The sequence below is a fragment of the Entelurus aequoreus genome, linkage group LG16 (assembly GCF_033978785.1).
Source record: "Entelurus aequoreus isolate RoL-2023_Sb linkage group LG16, RoL_Eaeq_v1.1, whole genome shotgun sequence".
NCBI classification, from domain to species: domain Eukaryota; kingdom Metazoa; phylum Chordata; class Actinopteri; order Syngnathiformes; family Syngnathidae; genus Entelurus; species Entelurus aequoreus.
In genome coordinates this window covers 47,757,266-47,777,879 of record NC_084746.1, presented here as the reverse complement: position 1 = coordinate 47,777,879, position 20,614 = coordinate 47,757,266, and the positions used below count along the sequence as shown (strand labels likewise).

At 38.5% G+C, this 20,614-nt stretch overlaps 1 protein-coding gene across 1 annotated transcript in view; it reads left to right on the top strand.

Moving 5' to 3' along the window:
- LOC133631218 (cell adhesion molecule 3-like) overlaps positions 1–20,614 on the top strand; it is a 136,920-nt gene that overhangs the window by 99,819 nt on the left and 16,487 nt on the right. The window contains exons 6-8 of the mRNA XM_062023377.1: positions 13,504–13,676; positions 13,868–14,389; positions 16,918–16,938. Of these exons, the coding sequence (XP_061879361.1) occupies positions 13,504–13,676; positions 13,868–14,389; positions 16,918–16,938 (716 nt within the window). The remainder of the gene's footprint in view (positions 1–13,503; positions 13,677–13,867; positions 14,390–16,917; positions 16,939–20,614) is intronic.

Sequence of the window (20,614 nt, the reverse complement as noted above, 5' to 3'; positions counted from 1 at the left end):
CTGTATATATCGGTTGATATCGGTATCGGTTGATATCGGTATCGGTAATTAAAGAGTTGGACAATATCGGCATATCGGATATCGGCAAAAAGCCATTATCGGACATCCCTAATATATATATATATATATATATATATATACATATAAATAAAATAAATACTTGAATTTCAGTGTTCATTTATTTACACATATACCGTATTTTTCGGAGTATAAGTCGCACCTGCCGAAAATGCATAATAAAGAAGGAAAAAAATATATATAAATCGCACTGGAGCCCGGCCAAACTCTGAAAAAAACTGTGACTTATAGTCCGAAAAATACAGTACACTCACATAACACTCCTCTACTCATTGTTGTATTTGAAAGTGCAATGCTTTGCAGCCAGTAGCACAGCCTTTGAAGGAGCATAGGTATGGGCAGTGTAATATTCTGGGTTGGAGTCAATAACCAGGCGAGGTGATGAAGTTACGTCTCTTTACTTCATACTTCAGAACCGACTCCCACACCTGCAGTCGGGGTGCGCAATACAACGTAAACCGTTGGCCAACCAAAAAGTAACCACAGAACACTATACCCAACAGTCACCAGGAGATGGCAACAAACAACTTAGATCACTCTTACAGGCAGCATCTGTGAAATGTCATTTGCAGGAGAGGAGTGAGTTTAGGGTTGAATTGTCCATCCTCGTTCTATTCTCTGTCACTCGTCGTCGCCATGACTGTCTCTTCTTCGTTCTTCGTCTCCTCCTTGTTGTGTGCGCAGTTGTGCACTCGCCAAAAGCCGGCAAGTATTGTATTTTTTTTTTAATTGACAGCTAAATATATGCACATTTTTGACCAAATAACAATGTATGTAGACCAAAATGATTCAGCCGTAGCTGGAGGCCACGCCCCCTCCAGCTCAATGCGGGCCTGAGTGGGGACAGCCGTTCTCACGTCCGCTTTCCCACAATATAAACAGCCTGCCTGCCCAATGACGTCATAACATCTACGGCTTTTAGAGAGTAGAGTGCACAACAAGGAGAGAGAGTTCTTGGTTTCTCATGTGGGTTTATTGTTATTGTTATTGTCCTCCCAGCGCGGTAACAACACACAACAACAGCAGTCACGTTTAGTCTACCGTAAAGCAGGTCGTCTGCCGTAAACAGCAATGTTGTGACACACTTAAACAGGACAATACTGCCATCTACTGGATAGCCTGCAGAACACTGAAATTCAAGTACATATTGTATTTATATATATAATAAAATAAAAAATAAAAACAAATATATATATATATAGCTAGAATTCACTGAAAGTCAAGTATTTCATACATATATACATATATATATATACATATATATATATATACATATATATATATATATGTATATATGAAATACTTGATTTGGTGAATTCTAGCTGTAAATATACTCTCCTCTTAACCACGTCCTTAGCCACGCCCCCCCCCCCCCCCCACCTCCCGTTATCGGAGGTCTCCGCCATTGTGCGCGCCTTAAGTCCCAAACAAACACACTCCCTCTCCTCGTAGCCTTTCTGAATTATAGATGAACCACCCAGACCCATCGATCCGCACCCCTCCTGCTTCCTGTCCCCCACCCTGCATAGAGCACCACCGACGCCGCCACCGCCTCACCTGCCACCAATTTGAGCCTTTCTGTACCCGCTACCCTCCCGTCCTTCCCCGTAATGATCTCACACCAGTCACGTACACACACCTCGTGTCGAGCCACACGGTTTTATTGACAGCTTGATCCGATATGACGGAGCAGCAGAAGAGTCGGTCAATTGCGGTCGGTGGGCTTTGTGTTCGACTCCTGCAGGGACCACCTGCTGGTAACGGGTAAAATTACATGTGGAGATGGCGCGTACAGATTAAATGGGGCGATGATAGCGAGAAACACAGTTGATGGAGGTGTCAATGGGGGCACCTGTCTGTCTTCAGCATGTCAACCAAGAACAGTGCGTGTTTTGGTACCGGTACCAAAATTATTTCGATACTTTTCCGTACTTTTCTAAATAAATGGGACCACAAAAAATAGCATTATTGGCTTTATTTCAACAAAAAATCTTAGGGTACATCAAACATATGTTTCCTATTACAAGTTTGTCCTTAAATAAAATAGTGAACATACAAGACAACTTGTCTTTTATTAGTAAGTAAACAAACAAAGTCTCCTAATTTAGTCTGCTGACATATGCAGTAACATATTGTGTCATTTATCATTCTATTATTTTGTCAACATTATTAAGGACAAGTGGTAGAAAATTAATTATTAATCTACTTGTTCATTTACTGTTAATATCTGCTTACTTTCTCTATTAACATGTTCTATCTACACTTCTGTTAAAATGTAATAAACACTTATTCTTCTGTTGTTTGATACTTTACATTAGTTTTGGATGGTACCACAAATTTGGGTATCAATCCGATACCGAGTCGTTACAGGGTCATACATTGGTCATATTTAAAGTCCTCATGTGTCCAGGGACATATTTCCTGACTTTATAATCATAATATACATTTTTTTTCAACGAAAGAAGATGTTGTGATGCCAAAAAAATATCGACGTAATCATAGTAGTATCGACTAGATACGCGCCTGTACTTGGTATCATTACAGTGATTGTGTGGATCCACCAATGGCGTTTGTTTACATTTTGACGCCTGTGAGCTACGGTGTATAGCGAAGCATGTTTAGCTATTCCTCGTCCTGCAGGGATGATACTTGTAAGAAACTTACTTTATTTGTCGCCATGGAGACGAGGATTAGGGATTTAGAAGTAGCTAAAACACTGCAGACTGGGGCTGGACTTTAGCCGCTAGCTAGCTAGCCATGTCTTAAAGCACCTCTTCCTGAGGGCGTTTCAGTGTTATAACTTCACCTTTATCGTTAGTTTTCAAGCCAAAATTCTCCCTTTTCTGTCTACACACTGTGTCTGCTTGTAAGTACTCTGTGATTGTGCGCTGCCGAACATGCTCGTGTGCTCGTAAACCAGCAATGACACGACGGGAAAAATGGATTTAAAAGCTACCAAGTGCATAGCGAAGCAACAGGGGGCGCCACAACACCTAACCGGAAAAATAGGATAGGATAATATAGACTTTACATTTTTACCAATCCGACATTTGCAAGAAAACAAGACAATAATTACAGAAAATGGATGAAAAAGGGGACAAATATTCTATGATTTTCTGTGTTAAATCTAACTTTTCGGCTATGGATCAGATCTGGATTCAGTGTGAATACCGCCATCTTTATAAAAATGAAGGTAACTGGACTCTTCTGGTTTCCGTCCAGAAGGCTTCTTCTGTTCTAAAATAGTAGCCATGGAGTCTTCCTATTTATGTCCCTCGTGGTCGTGTCCCCCTGGGGGTGGTCACAGTAGAGTTGTCAGCGTGGCTGGTGAAAGACGGCCCTGCATACCAATCGCTCGTTTGCCTTCCTGGTGCACAAAACAACTCGTTAGTGGCCACTTTTCCTCCTGGAAGAGACGATCTCCAGGGAGGGATGTCAGGACATTGTTGGAAGCAGACGGTGTGATGGTGATGGTGCGAGACTCCTCTGTTAAGAGGGCCTTTCCATTTTGACAAAAATGGTTTCTGTCAAGCCACCATTCCTCCCATATCCAAAATGGAGCGTCCCTTTCTTTTTTTCTTAGATGCATATAAAATGCTAATTCTGGGACCGAAGAAGCTGTCCATGTTTTGCTATTTGTTTGTGGTAAGTGCTGTTGGTCCCTCCAATGTACAGGTCCTTGGACCTCTTACTACACGGACATCTTTTCTTTGTGGGTTCTGAACTTCTGTTCATTTGTACAAATGGTTGTTATGTATTGCAGGAGGAGTTGAGACGGCACAGACACTAGGGGGCAGTATAGCTCTATGTATTTATTATACATAGTCACTATATATATATATATTAGGGATGTCCGATAATGGCTTTTTGCCGATATCCGATATTCCGATATTGTCCAACTCTTTAATTACCGATACCGATATCAACCGATATATGCAGTCGTGGAATTAACACATTATTATGCCTAATTTGGACAACCATGTATGGTGAAGATAAGGTACTTTTTAAAAAAAATAATAAAATAAGATAACTAAATTAAAAAAACATTTTCTTGAATAAAAAAGAAAGTAAAACAATATAAAAACAGTTACATAGAAACTAGTAATTAATGAAAATGAGTAAAATTAACTGTTAAAGGTTAGTACTATTAGTGGACCAGCAGCACGCACAATCATGTGTGCTTACGGACTGTATCCCTTGCAGACTGTATTGATATATATTGATATGTAATGTAGGAACCAGAATATTGATAACAGAAAGAAATGGGGGGAGGGAGGTTTTTTGGGTTGGTGCACTAATTGTAAGTGTATCTTGTGTTTTTTATGTTGATTTAATAATAAAAAAATAAAATAAATAAAAAAAAACAAAAAACGATACAGATAATAAAAAAAACGATACCGATAATTTCCGATATTATATTTTAACGCATTTATCGGACATCCCTAATATATATATATATATATATATATATATATATATATATATATATATATATATATATATATATATATATATATATATATATATATATATATATATATATATATATATATATAATAATCAAACAATAATAATATCCATCCATCCATCCATTTTCTACCGCTTATCCCTTTCGGGGTCGCGGGGGGTGCTGGATCCTATCTCAGCTACAATCGGGCGGAAGGCGGGGTACACCCTGGACAAGTTGCCACCTCATCACAGGGCCAACACAGATGGACAGACAACATTCACACTCACACTCACACACTAGGGCCAATTTAGTGTTGCCAATCAACCTATCCCCAGGTGCATGTCTTTGGAGGTGGGAGGAAGCCGGACTACCCGGAGGGAACCCACGCAGTCACGGGGAGAACATGCAAACTCCACACTGAAAGATCCCGAGCGCAGGATCGAACCCAGGACCTTCGTATTGTGAGGCAGACGCACTAACATAATATTGTGAGAGTCCAGTCCATAGTGGATCTAACATAATAGTGTGAGAGTCCAGTCCATAGTGGATCTAACATAATAGTGAGAGAGTCCAGTCCATAGTGGATCTAACATAATAGTGTGAGAGTCCAGTCCATAGTGATTCTAACATAATAGTGTGAGAGTCCAGTCCATAGTGGATCTAACATAATAGTGTGAGAGTCCAGTCCATAGTGGATCTAACATAATAGTGTGAGAGTCCAGTCCATAGTGGATCTAACATAATAGTGAGAGTCCAGTCCATAGTGGATCTAACATAATAGTGTGAGAGTCCAGTCCATAGTGGATCTAACATAATAGTGAGAGTCCAGTCCATAGTGGATCTAACATAATAGTGAGAGTCCAGTCCATAGTGGATCTAACATAATAGTGGGAGTCCAGTCCATAGTGGATCTAACATAATAGTGTGAGTCCAGTCCATAGTGGATCTAACATAATAGTGAGAGAGTCCAGTCCATAGTGGATCTAACATAATAGTGTGAGAGTCCAGTCCATAGTGGATCTAACATAATAGTGTGAGAGTCCAGTCCATAGTGGATCTAACATAATAGTGTGAGTCCAGTCCATAGTGGGGCCAGCAGGAGACCATCCTGAGCGGAGACAGGTCAGCAGCGCAGAGACGTCCCCAACCGATGCACAGACCAGCGGTCCACCCCGGGTCCCGACTTTGGACAGCCAGCGCTTCATCCGTGGCCACCGAACCTGTGCCCCTCCCTCCACGTAGGAAAGGGGGACAGAGCAGAAAAGAAACGGCAGATCAACTGGTCTAAAAAGGGGGGTCTATTTAAAGGCTACAGTATACAAATGAGTTTTAAGATGGGACTTAAATGCTTGAAAACAACAATCCCACACGGGTACAATATGAACATAATGATATGCGGTATTTACCTCCCTGCTTGGCACTTAGCATCAAGGGTTGGAATTGGGGGTTGAATCCCAAAAATGATTGCCGAGCGCGGCCACCGCTGCTGCTCACTGCTCCCCTCACCTCCCAGGGGGTGGAACAAGGGGATGGGTCAAATGCAGAGGGTAATTTCACCACACCTAGTGTGGGTGTGACTACCAGTGGTGCTTTAACTTGAATGTGGTTGTCATTTGAATGTACTATCATCATGACTGCTAACTGGCCTACTACTCAGTGGTTAGAGTGTCCGCCCTGAGATCGGTAGGTTGTGAGTCATACCAAAGACTATAAAAATGTGTGACAATCACCGGTACTTTTAACTGTCACGCAGCATCCTGACCTAGCCTTACTCTACCTTCACCGAGTTGCGTGTCGGAGATGGCCTCCTATTTTGAACCGGATTGCAGTAATCTGCAACACCTCCTCGCCCGCTGACCAACTTCCCCGTCCGGCGACTTTCGCCTCGCGTAAGCAAAGTGTGACATTTGCCGATTGAACGTCAGCCACCCTCCCGAATGTGCACTTTCCTGCAAAACGGAGGAAAGAACAAGCTCAGAGTGCAACATCGTCCGTGGGTGTCTGAGCGCTTTCTTTCCCCTTAAAAGTGCAAAAGCGGCCTTTTAAAGGGCGCTCAGAGAGTTGTCGGGTCGGGCCGAGGAGTTAAAGCTTTGAACTGTTTCAGTTCTTTTGGGGAGTTGGGGGGGGTTTATGCCGGCAAGGAAACGTTACACAAAGCTGGCGCTCATTATGAGTTTACCCTATTAGCATAGTTCACCTGCCCGCGTATGAATCATTGAGGAAGGCGCCCGGATGCTCCTTCTTTTATCGTTGTAATGATGGCGCCCCGTCCGAGAGAAGAATTCTAAAGTAGCGACATTAATGCAGCCGAGCGTCTGCCTCCTTCTGCGTCCTGTTTACTAATGCACGATATGGCAGGGCGGCTTTCTCCACCGCCGTGACCCGACGGCGTGGAAGAACATCCGACCAATTAGCTGTCCGCCCCTCGCCCGTAAAACGCACGTGGACTATTGAGCGTGATGTTTCATAACAGCAGTCGGAGGTGCTAAATGTGCGGTTAATTGTTCCGTTAATTGCTGATGATCGCTCAGTAAGGGGCAAAACAACAGCTGATCATCTTTTATGGCCAGAAGACAGGCGCTCTTTAACATTTACATACTGCTTCATATTTCCTTGTTGGCGCTGATGGCCATTATGAGTGGCAGTCAGTTGACCTCTGCCAAGATTGTCAGAATGTATTTGCGGTTGTTTGTTTCATGCTTTGCAGGTAGGGATGTCCGATAATGGCTTTTTGCCGATATCCGATATTCCGATATTGTCCAACTCTTTAATTACTGATATCAACCGATACCGATATATACAGTCGTGGAATTAACACATTATTATGCCTAATTTGGACAACCAGGTATGGTGAAGATAAGGTACTTTTTAAAAAAATTATTAAAATAGGATAAATAAATTAAAAACATTTTCTTCAATAAAAAAGAAAGTACAACAATATAAAAACAGTTACATAGAAACTAGTAATGAATGAAAATTTGTCAAATTAACTGTTAAAAGTTAGTACTATTAGTGGACCAGCTGCACACACAATCATGTGTGCTTACGGACTGTATCCCTTGCAGACTGTATTGATATATATTGATATATAATGTAGGAAGCAGAATATTAATAACAGAAAGAAACAACCCTTTTGTGTGAATGAGTGTAAATGGGGGAGGGAGGTTTTTTGGGTTGGTGCACTAATTGTAAGTGTATCTTGTGTTTTGACTGTTTGATATGCTTTTTTATAGAGAGGTCCGATAATGGCTTTTTTGCCGATATTCCGATATTGTCCAACTCTTAATTACCGATTCCGATATCAACCGATACTGATATATACAGTCGTGGAATTAACACATTATTATGCCTAATTTTGTTGCGATGCCCCGCTGGATGCATTAAACAATGTAACAAGGTTTTCCAAAATAAATCAACTCAAGTTATGGAAAAAAATGCCAACATGGCACTGCCATATTTATTATTGAAGTCACAAAGTGCATTATTTTTTTTAACATGCCTCAAAACAGCAGCTTGGATTTTGGGACATGCTCTCCCTGAGAGAGCATGAGAAGGTTGAGGTGGGCGGGGTTGAGTTGGGGGGTGTATATTGTAGCGTCCCGGAAGAGTTAGCGCTGCAAGGGGTTCTGGGTATTTGTTCTGTTGTGTTTATGTTGTGTTACGGTGCGGATGTTCTCCCGAAATGTGTTTGTCATTCTTGTTTGGTGTGGGTTCACAGTGTGGCGCATATATGTAACAGTGTTAAAGTTGTTTATACAGTCACCCTCAGTGTGACCTGTATGGCTGTTGACCAAGTAGGCCTTGCATTCACTTGTGTAGATATTATGTGACTGGGCCGGCACGCAAAGGCAGTGCCTTTAAGGGTTATTGGCGCTCTCTACTTCTCCCTATGTCCGTGTACCACTCCGTACAGCGGCGTTTTAAAAAGTCATACATTTTACTTTTTGAAACCGATACTGATAATTACCGATATTACATTTTAAAGCATTTATCAGCCGATAATATTGGCAGCCCGATATTATCGGACATCTCTATTGACAACTGTACTGTAAACAGTCAGTGGCTACTTTTATTAACCCACTTAGTCAAGATGGGTATTAACAGCACAGAAAAAAAAAGTTTAAGTAGCACTGAATTACATAACATAAATAAAACATGTATCAAACTCGCATAAAAAATCAATTTGCAGGCAGGCACTTTTTAATTCCCAGTGGACGATGTAATGGACTGTCACACACGTACGGTTCTGGTCAGCGCCAAGTAAGTGACTTGACTTCATTGTGCGGCTATGATCTTCCTCACTTCGGCGTACATTTTTGGCAGCATTTCTCGTGCGTAATATGCCCGGCTTGGCAACTTGAGAACAGTTTTGATTTGGGCTTACATGGTAAACAACTGAAATGAATGTTTTATCCAGACGCATACATTTGTCCAAGTAGACGCATCGTGGGTTTCCTGGACGTGGTCTACATCGCTAAAAGAAAAATCTAAAGAAGAGAATCCCTCTGCCATCTTCCACTTGTTATTTTAACATATAAATCGCCCTCATCTACGACTCTCTCGTCGTCATTTGGGATGTCTGTTGTGATTTCCCTTCCTGGTTCCATGACCCGCCCTATCTTGCCTCTGATTGGCCTCTCCCTAATGTTTTGCCCTAATCTCAACCAATCGTGACTCATCATAGTAAACAACCAACCAATCATGGATGTTCTTATACGTACAAGCACGTCTTGGAAGGAAGTAGGGGAGGGGTTTAGTAGCCCATGGAGTGTTAAGAGGGGGCGGGGGAGAACAAGGAACACAACAAATAAGCTGCGTTTGGTCATTTTAACGTGAAATAAATTATATCGATATTACGATACTTTCTTAATTCATATTGTGTTTAAAAATATATTGATATATCTTGCAAACTGGATATATCCACATAGTACAGTATTTCGACTATAGTATATCCAAAGTTGACGTTGTAAAGTACTGATCCTGGACAGGATATACCGGACTAAATATACCGATTATATAACGACATACCGATATACCGACAGCCATCAGACTGTATAATGCATATGTTCCTTTTTGACTGTACTTAAATGTATAATAGACTGTATTTATATTATTCACATGTGAATAATGCTGTATAATAGACTGTATTTATATTATTCACATGTTAATAATGCTGTATAATAGACTGTATTTATATTATTCACATGTTAATAATTCTGTATAATAGACTGTATTTATATTATTCACATGTGAATAATTTAAATACAGTCTATTATACTGCATAATTCACATGTGAGTAATGCTGTATGATAGACTGTATTTATATTATTCACATGTGAATAATGCTGTATAATAGACTGTATTTATATTATTCACATGTGAATAATGCTGTATAATAGACTGTATTTATATTTATCACATGTGAATATTGCTGTATAATAGAATGTATTTATATTATTCACATGTGAATAATGCTGTATAATAGACTGTATTTGTATTATTTACATGTGAATAATTTAAATACAGTCTATTATACTGCATAATTAACATGTGAATAATGCTGTATAATAGACTGTATTTATATTATTCACATGTGAATAATGCTGTATAATAGACTGTATTTATAGTATTCACATGTGAATAATGCTGTATAATAGACTGTATTTATCTTATTCACATGTGAATAATGCTGTATAATAGACTGTATTTATAGTATTCACATGTGAATAATGCTGTATAATAGACTATTTATATTATTCACATGTGAATAATTTAAATACAGTCTATTATACTGCATAATTCACATGTGAGTAATGCTGTATGATAGACTGTATTTATATTATTCACATGTAAATAATGCTGTATAATAGACTGTATTTATATTATTCACATGTGAATAATGCTGTATAATAGACTGTATTTATATTTATCACATGTGAATATTGCTGTATAATAGAATGTATTTATATTATTCACATGTGAATAATGCTGTATAATAGACTGTATTTGTATTATTTACATGTGAATAATTTAAATACAGTCTATTATACTGCATAATTCACATGTGAATAATGCTGTATAATAGACTGTATTTATATTATTCACATGTGCATAATGCTGTATAATAGACTGTATTTATAGTATTCACATGTGAATAATGCTGTATAATAGACTGTATTTATCTTATTCACATGTGAATAATGCTGTATAATAGACTGTATTTATAGTATTCACATGTGAATAATGCTGTATAATAGACTGTATTTATATTATTCACATGTGAATAATTTAAATACAGTCTATTATACTGCATAATTCACATGTGAATAATGCTGTATAATAGACTGTATTTATAGTATTCACATGTGAATAATACTGTATAATAGACTGTATTTATATTATTCACATGTGGATGATTTAAATACAGTCTATTATACTGCATAATTCACATGTGAATAATGCTGTATAATAGACTGTATTTATATTATTTACATGTGAAAATGCTGTATAATAGACTGTATTTAGATTATCCACATGTGAATAATTTAAATACAGTCTATTATACTGCATTAGTCACATGTGAATAATGCTGTATAATAGACTATTTATATTATTCACATGTGAATAATGCTGTATAATAGACTGTATTTATAGTATTCACATGTGAATAATGCTGTATGATAGACTGTATTTATATTATTCACATGTGAATAATTTAAATACAGTCTACTATACTGCATAATTCACATGTGAATTATGCAGTATAATAGACTGTATTTATATTATTTACATGTGAAAATGCTGTATAATAGACTGTATTTAGATTATCCACATGTGAATAATTTAAATACAGTCTATTATACTGCATAATTCACATGTGAATAATGCTGTATAATAGACTGTAATTATATTATTCACATGAGAATAATTTAAATACAGTCTATTATACTGCATTATTCACATGTGAATAATGCTGTATAATAGACTGTATTTATACTATTCACATGTGAATAATGCTGTATAATAGACTGTATTTATATTATTCACATGTGAATAATTTAAATACAGTCTATTATACTGCATAATTCACATGTGAGTAATGCTGTATGATGGACTGTATTTATATTATTCACATCTAAATAATGCTGTATAATAGACTGTATTTATATTATTCACATGTGAATAATGCTGTATAATAGACTGTATTTATATTTATCACATGTGAATATTGCTGTATAATAGAATGTATTTATATTATTCACATGTGAATAATGCTGTATAATAGACTGTATTTGTATTATTTACATGTGAATAATTTAAATACAGTCTATTATACTGCATAATTCACATGTGAATAATGCTGTATAATAGACTGTATTTATATTATTCACATGTGAATAATGCTGTATAATAGACTGTATTTATAGTATTCACATGTGAATAATGCTGTATAATAGACTGTATTTATCTTATTCACATGTGAATAATGCTGTATAATAGACCGTATTTATAGTATTCACATGTAAATAATGCTGTATAATAGACTGTATTTATATTATTCACATGTGAATAATTTAAATACAGTCTATTATACTGCATAATTCACATGTGAATAATGCTGTATAATAGACTGTATTTATAGTATTCACATGTGAATAATACTGTATAATAGACTGTATTTATATTATTCACATGTGGATGATTTAAATACAGTCTATTATACTGCATAATTCACATGTGAATAATGATGTATAATAGACTGTATTTATATTATTCACATGTGAATAATGCTGTATAATAGACTGTATTTATAGTATTCACATGTGAATAATGCTGTATAATAGACTGTATTTATCTTATTCACATGTGAATAATGCTGTATAATAGACTGTATTTATAGTATTCACATGTGAATAATGCTGTATAATAGACTGTATTTATATTATTCACATGTGAATAATTTAAATACAGTCTATTATACAGCATTATTCACATGTGAATAATGCTGTATAATAGATTGTATTTAATATTATTCACATGTGAATAATGCTGTATAATAGACTGTATTTATATTATTCACATGTGAATAAGGCTGTATAATAGACTGTATTTATATTAATCACATGTAAAAAAAACATCTAAGTGTTTATTGTTTATTGTGAGCAAACTGTGGTGCTGAAATTTACCCTGGGATCAATAAAGTACTTTCTATTCTATTCTAAAGATGCTCGCTGAAATGTGAGGGTCGAACTAACTTTTTGGACATTCTGTATGGATCGACAGGCGACCTGTCCAGGGTGTTTCCCGCCTCTCGTCCAAAGTCAACTGGGATAGGCTCCAGCTTAAAAAGGAACGTTATCCTGGATGGACTGAAAGGTTGTGCGGAGTTGAAGGTTGTTGCTTGGTCAGAGTTCACTTATTCTTGAAATTTCCGTCCAACTGCAGCCTAAAGGACTAATTGAGGTTTTTTTTTTTTCTCCCCCCACCCCCCTCGTTCGCTTGTGTCCTAGATTCCCGTCGTCGTAATTACTGTAGAGCGCTTAAGGACTTTCTCATTTCCATAATTGATTCTTTTATCAAGGAACATCGCGCTATCTCTCTTCCCCGTCTCTCACACAGAATGGATTTTTGTACGCTGATTTGAAATGCTGATCTTTGTTCTGTTGTCCTCTTCCTCCGCCCTCCCTTATCCTCTTCCTCATTCTTTTCGCTCATTACCCCTCACTCTCGACGCCTTCCATCCTTTCCCTCCGTTCTTCCTCCCTCCTCGCCTCCTCTGTTTATTTTAATAGAACACGCCCCCATCCCCACCTCCTCTCGTCTTCCACCCTCGTCTTCACCCTTCATCACTTCATCGCGCCTTTAACGCTTGTCCCGTCTCCTCCTCGTCTCGTCGTTTCCCTGCCTTTGATTTAATTTCTGCGTCCGCCTCACCTCGGGACTTAATTCCTCCGCTCTCATGTCTTCCGTCGCAGGCCGTCGTCCTACACTTGGGAGAAGAAGGATGGAGAGCTCCCCCCGCTGGCCAAAGCGGACGGCGCGTTCCTGCGCTTTGAGACGCTGAACAAGTCGGACAACGGCGTGTACCTGTGCTTCGTGGACAACGGCGTCGGGAGCAGCGCTGGCGAATACACGCTGCTGGTGCAAGGTGAGCAGATTTTCTCTTTTTAGGAATTCTTTTCATCTTTTTTCACCTCTGATTTTCTTTGTTTATGTTTTGTTTTCCTTATCCAAACCGCGCTTACTTCCAAAAAATGCTTTGCGCTTCGCTACTTTCTCCTTTTATCCCAACCGTACCATTCGTGGCCGTTTTGTTGGCGCTTCGCCTTCCTCCCAAAGACCCGGACACCACGATTGCTTCTGCGACCTCTTCTCCTACGTCACCGCCATCTTCCCCCCTTGCCACTGAATCTACCTCCTCCTTCGACATTACGGAACTTTCCTCCACCACCTTCCAGTCCGAGAGCGCCGCCACCGTCCACTCCGAGAGCACCGCCACCGTCCAGTCCGAGAGCACCGCCACCGTCCACTCCGAGAGCACCGCCACCGTCCAGTCCGAGAGCACCGCCACCGTCCACTCTGAGAGCACCGCCACCGTCCAGTCCGAGAGCACCGCCACGCTTTCCAACGAGCTTTTCCCCGACGTCACTTTGTCGCCCGACTCCTCCTCCTCTTCCCCCTCCTCTCTCACTTCCGTCTCTCGTACGTCCGCCTCCTCTACTCCCTTCTCCAGTTCGTTTTCGACTTTGCCTCCCATATCTGCAAGCGCGGCGCCTTCCTCCACCGCCCACTCCTCCGCCTTTGCCTCCTCCTCTTACTCCTCAGTTTCCGACTCGCAGAACGGACGTTTCACTTCCACAGGTAAAAAAAAAAAAAAAAAGAGTCTGCGACACACAAGCAGAGCGACGCCCCCCCCCCCCCCCCCCCCACACATGTACAAACCCCGTTTCCATATGAGTTGGGAAATTGTGTTAGATGTAAATATAAACGGAATACAATGATTTGCAAATCATTTTCAACCCATATTCAGTTGAATATGCTACAAAGACAATATATTTGATGTTCAAACTGATAAACTTTTTTTTTTTGTGCAAATAATCATTAACTTTAGAATTTGATGCCAGCAACACGTGACAAAGAAGTTGGGAAAGGTGGCAATAAATACTGATAAAGTTGAGGAATGCTCATCAAACACTTACCGTATTTCCTTGAATTGCCGCCGGGAATATAGTATTCGCCTGCCTAGAATTACAGCCGGGTCAAACTGGTTTTGCAAAATAATTAGCGCATGCTTGGCACTTCCGCCGGGTCAAATATGAGTCATTAAATGACTCCCGCCTCCTGGTGGTAGAGGGCGCTAGTGATCCTTCTTGTGACTACTGGTACTACAGAAGACCAGTGCTGCAGAAGAAGACAACAAGCAGCAAGCATGAGCAGCGATCGTTTGCTTGCACTTTTAACATGGAGGATTACATATCTAAAATAAAACAGTTTTCTAAACTGGACTTTCAATCGAAGCAGGAGGTAATACTTAAAGGAATATCTCCATCGAGACTTTTAAAACTGAAGAAAGATAAGGAAGACTGCTTTTGATCAGAAGCAGCTGCACATGGACTCATTTATAAGTAAAGGTAAGACCATAATAACGTTTTTTTTTTATTAAATGTGCTTTTCATGATAAGGTAAGCGCTGGAGTGAGAAGAGGTTTTAAAATAAATAGCGCATGCTTGCCCATTCCGCATGCTTTTTTGTAAGCGCAGGAGTGAGAAGAGGTTTTAAATTAATTAGCGCCCCGGCGGCTATTTAAGGAAATACGGTATTTGGAACATCCCACAGGTGTGCAGGCTAATTGGGAACAGGTGGGTGCCATGATTGGGTATAAAAACAGCTTCCCAAAAAATGCTCATTCTTTCACAAGAAAGAATGGGGCGAGGTACACCCCTTTGTCCACAACTGAGTGAGCAAATAGTCAAACAGTTTAAGAACAACGTTTCTCAAAGTGCAATTGCAAGAAATTTAGGGATTTCAACATCCACGGTCCATAATATCATCAAAAGGTTCAGAGAATCTGGAGAAATTACTCCACGTAACCAACATTGAATGACCGTGACCTTCGATCCCCCAGACGGCACTATATATCAAAAACCGACATCAATCTCTAAAGGATATCACCACATGGGCTCAGGAACACTTCAGAAAACCACTGTCACTAAATACAGTTGGTCGCTACATCTGTAAGTGCAAGTTAAAGCTCTACTATGCAAAGCGAAAGCCATTTATCAACAACACCCAGAAACGCCGCCGGCTTCTCTGGGCCCGAGATCATCTAAGATGGACTCATGCAAAGTGGAAAAGTGTTCTGTGGTCTGACGAGTCCACATTTCAAATTGTTTTTGGAAATATTCGACATCGTGTCATCCGGACCAAAGGGGAAGCGAACCATCCAGACTGTTATCGACGCAAAGTTGAAAAGCCAGCATCTGTGATGGTATGGGGGTGTATTAGTGCCCAAAGCATGGGTAACTTACACATCTGTGAAGGCACCATTAATGCTGAAAGGTACATACAGGTTTTGGAACAACATATGCTGCCATTTTTTTCATGGACGCCCCTGCTTATTTCAGCAAGACAATGCCAAGCCACATTCAGCACGTGTTACAACAGGGTGGCTTCTTAAAAAAAAGAGTGCGGGTACTTTCCTGGCCCGTCTGCAGTCCAGACCTGTCTCCCATCGAAAATGTGTGGCGCATTATGAAGCGTAAAATACGACAGCGGAGACCCCGGACTGTTGAACGCCTGAAGCTCTACATAAAACAAGAATGGGAAAGAATTCCACTTTCAAAGCTTCAACAATTAGTTTCCTCAGTTCCCAATCGTTTATTGAGTGTTGTTAAAAGGAAAGGCCATGTAACACAGTGGTGAACATGCCCTTTCCCAACTACTTTGGCACGTGTTGCAGCCATGAAATTCTAAGTTAATTATTATTTGCAAAAAACAAATAAAGTTTATGAGTTTGGACATCAAATATGTTGTCTTTGTAGTGCATTCAATTGAATATGGGTTGAAAAGGATTTGCAAATCATTGTATTCCGTTTATATTTACATCTAACACAATTTCCCAACTCATATGGAAACGGGGTTTGTACACTAATGTTGTTGTCATGGAAACGAGTCGTTTGGTTTGCATGTCGCGATTTCATTCTTTTTTTTCTTCTGTTCTTTTGTTTGGTGGCCCCTACCCTCCCCACAACACACTCTTCACACACACACACACACACACACACACACACACACACACACACACACACACACACACACACACACACACACACACACACACTCACACACACACACACACACACCATCACGCCCTCACCCACATCCCCAAGAAGCTGCCGACAACGCCCCAGGTACACCGTGCACCTGACACCTTTTGATCACTTCATTAGGTACACAGGGTGTAATTGTATAATTTTATAAAAATGCCCAAAAACTGGTAGACCAGTCTAGGGGGTGTACCCCGCTTCTCGCCCAAAGTCGGCTTGGATAGGCTCCAGCCTACCCGCGAGCCTAATGAGGAACATGGATGGATGGGTTGGGCTAAAAATTCTTCCATATAAGGCAGGGGTTCAAACGTCAGGCCAGGTTTTATCCGGCCCGCGGGATGAGTTTGCCAAGTAAAAAAATGAGCCGACATTTTTGAATGAAAGAAACTGCTGTTCTAAATGTGTCCACTAGATGTCACAATAGCAATTATTTGTATCTATGTAGATTATGCTACATATGTAAGAAAATCAATAAACCACATGATGTTAGTGCACCAATACATCCTGTAATTTGATTTTTTGATATTTTTTACCTTGATAGATTGAAAATGAACACCAACGAGTTGACATAATCACATAATTTATTCAGAAAGTATAAATGACGACAAATAAAGATAGAACACTATTAACCGCAACGTGTAAGTGTAAAAAATGATTTGTACATTTTCATAATGGGCTTTTTCTATTTTTAAACAAAGAAAACAATCTGAAGTTGTCTTTATTTTTAAGTTATCGTGCCGTGATTTTACCAGTCCGGCCCACTTGGGAGTAGATTTTTCTCCATGTGGCCCCCCCCGATCTAAAATGAGTTTGACACCCCTGATATAAAGTCAAAGCTTGTTTATTGTTAATACTTATCAGTGTCAACGTTTCATGTTTTTCTTCTTACATTAAACTAGTGCTTGTCAAATAGTGGTAATGTGTATATAAATGAATAAATAAATATTGTCAGGTTCTCATCAGGATTTCAATTCAGGGGGTGTGTGAAATTTGTCTTGGTTCCTAGTAGGGTTGTACGGTATACCTGGATTAGTATAGTACTGCGATACTAATGAATCATATTCGATACTATACCGCCTCTAAAAAGTACCGGTCTGTAAACAAACGCCATGGGTGGATCTACACCTAACATCCACTGTAATGATACCAATTACAGGAGCGTATCTAGTCGATACTACTATGATTACATCGATATTTTTTGGCATCACAACATCTTCTTTTTTTTTTTAAATTTATATTATGTTTATAAAGTCAGGAAATATGTCCCTGGACACACGAGGACTTTGAATATGACCATTGTTTGATCCTGTAACGACTTGGTATCAGATCGATACCCAAATTTGCGGTATCATCCAAAACTAACCATATCTGAGTTATTGTGCAGAAATATGGGGAAATAACTACAAAAGTACACTTCATTCATTAACGGTGTTACAAAAAAAATAAGTTAGAATAATACATAATGATGGATATAGAGAACATGCAAACCCTTTATTTATTGAATCAAAAATACTGAAATTCCACAACATAGTGAATTTGCAAACAGCTAAAATTATACATAAAGCAAACTATAACCTGCTACCCAAGAATATACAACAATTCTTCTCAAAAAAGAGGAGAAATATAATCTTAGAGAAAAATGTAATTTAAAACATTTGTATGTACGTACAACACTTAAGACCTTCAGTATATCAGCATGTGGAAATAAATTATAGAATGGATTAAGCAAAGCAATCAAACAATGTACTAATATGATCCACTTCAAGAAACTCTTCAAACTTAAAGTGTTTACAAAGTACAAAGAAGAAGAACCATGATAAACATTCTCAATTTATTTCATCCATCCATCCGTTCATTTTTTCAAAATAATCTTACTCATCTCACCATATGAAATGTAACTTACTTCACCGAGTATTATTTATTTATTTTTATTGTGATTACTTATGGAGTATATTGTGAATAAATTGAGAACAGGAAGTGAACAAAAGTTTTCGCAACTGTTATGTAAAAGAAAAGGGGTAGGATTAAATAAGCTCTGCTTCTTCCTACTCCTTTTCCAACATGTTAAAAAGAGAAACTGGAAATCGTGATGTATCATGTTGTATGCGTGCATGTTCGACATAAACTCAAACTCGACTCAATGTAAAGCATCCAAACACAACAGAAGAATAAGTGATTCTTACATTTGAACAGAAGTGTAGATAGAACATGTTAAAAGAGAAAGTAAGCAGATATTAACAGTAAATGAACAGGTGGATTAATAATTTATTTTCTACAACTTGTCCTTAATAATACTGACAAAATTATAAAATGATAAATGACACAATATGTTACTGCATACGTCAGCAGACTAAATTAGGAGCCTTTGTTTGTTTACAAAAGACAAAATTACAATAAGAAACATATTTTGAATGTACCCTAGGATTGTTTGTTAAAACAAAGCCAATAATGCAATTTTTTGTGGTCCCCTTTATTTAGAAAAGTACCGAAAAGTATCAAAATACATTTTGGTACCGGTACCAAAATATTGGTACCGGGACAACACTAGTTCCTAGAGGGGGGCGTGACCGAAAATGATCGAGAACCACTGATCTCCGTGAAACACATGCAGTGCACAGACTTTAAATCCTGTACTTGAGTTATTAAAGGTTTATCAGGTCAGGTGTTACAGAAATTGCCTAAAGGTTGCAGCTGCCACTAAGATGGATAAGCATTTCCTGGGTGAAGCTAGCATTATGCGGCTTTATCTTGTTGTAAAAGTGTGTGGTGTGGTGGGGTGTATTTATTTTCTCACGAGTGTAAACGGCAAGTGTGGTGCCCCCTTTTGGTCGTGCTAAAACATGCTGGCATGCGTGAAATATACCGTATTTTCCGGACCATAGGGCACACCGGACATACTTGCCAACCTGGAGACCTCCGAATTCGGGGGGGTCCAGAGGAGGGGGTTAAGGGGGATGAGTATATTTATAGCTAGAATTCACTGAAATTAAAGTATTTCTTATATATATATATATATATATATATATATATATATATATATATATATATATATATATATATATATATATATATATATATATATATGTGTGGGGAAAAAAATCCCAAGACTACTTCATCTCTACAGGCCTGTTTCATGAGGGGTTCCCTCAATCATCAGGAGATTTTTTTTTTTCCACACATACATATATTGCGCTCTATCACGGTATCGAGCACTATTTTTTTGGATAATCTAAGACACATATATATATATATATATATATATATATATATATATATATATATATATATATATATATATATATATATATATATATATATATACACACTACCGTTAAAAAGTTTGGGGTCACATGAAATGTCCTTATTTTTGAAGGAAAAGCACTGTACTTTTCAATGAAGATAACTTTAAACTAGTCTTAACTTTAAAGAAATACACTCTATACATTGCTAATGTGGTAAATGACTATTCTAGCTGCAAATGTCTGGCTTTTGGTGCAATATCTACATAGGTGTATAGAGGCCCATTTCCAGCAGCTATCACTCCAGTGTTCTAATGGTACAATGTGTTTGCTCATTGGCTCAGAAGGCTAATTGATGATTAGAAAACCCTTGTGCAATCATGTTCACACATCTGAAAACAGTTTAGCTCGTTACAGAAGCTACAAAACTGACCTTCCTTTGAGCAGATTGAGTTTCTGGAGCATCACATTTGTGGGGTTAATTAAAAGTTCAAAATGGCCAGAAAAAGAGAACTTTCATC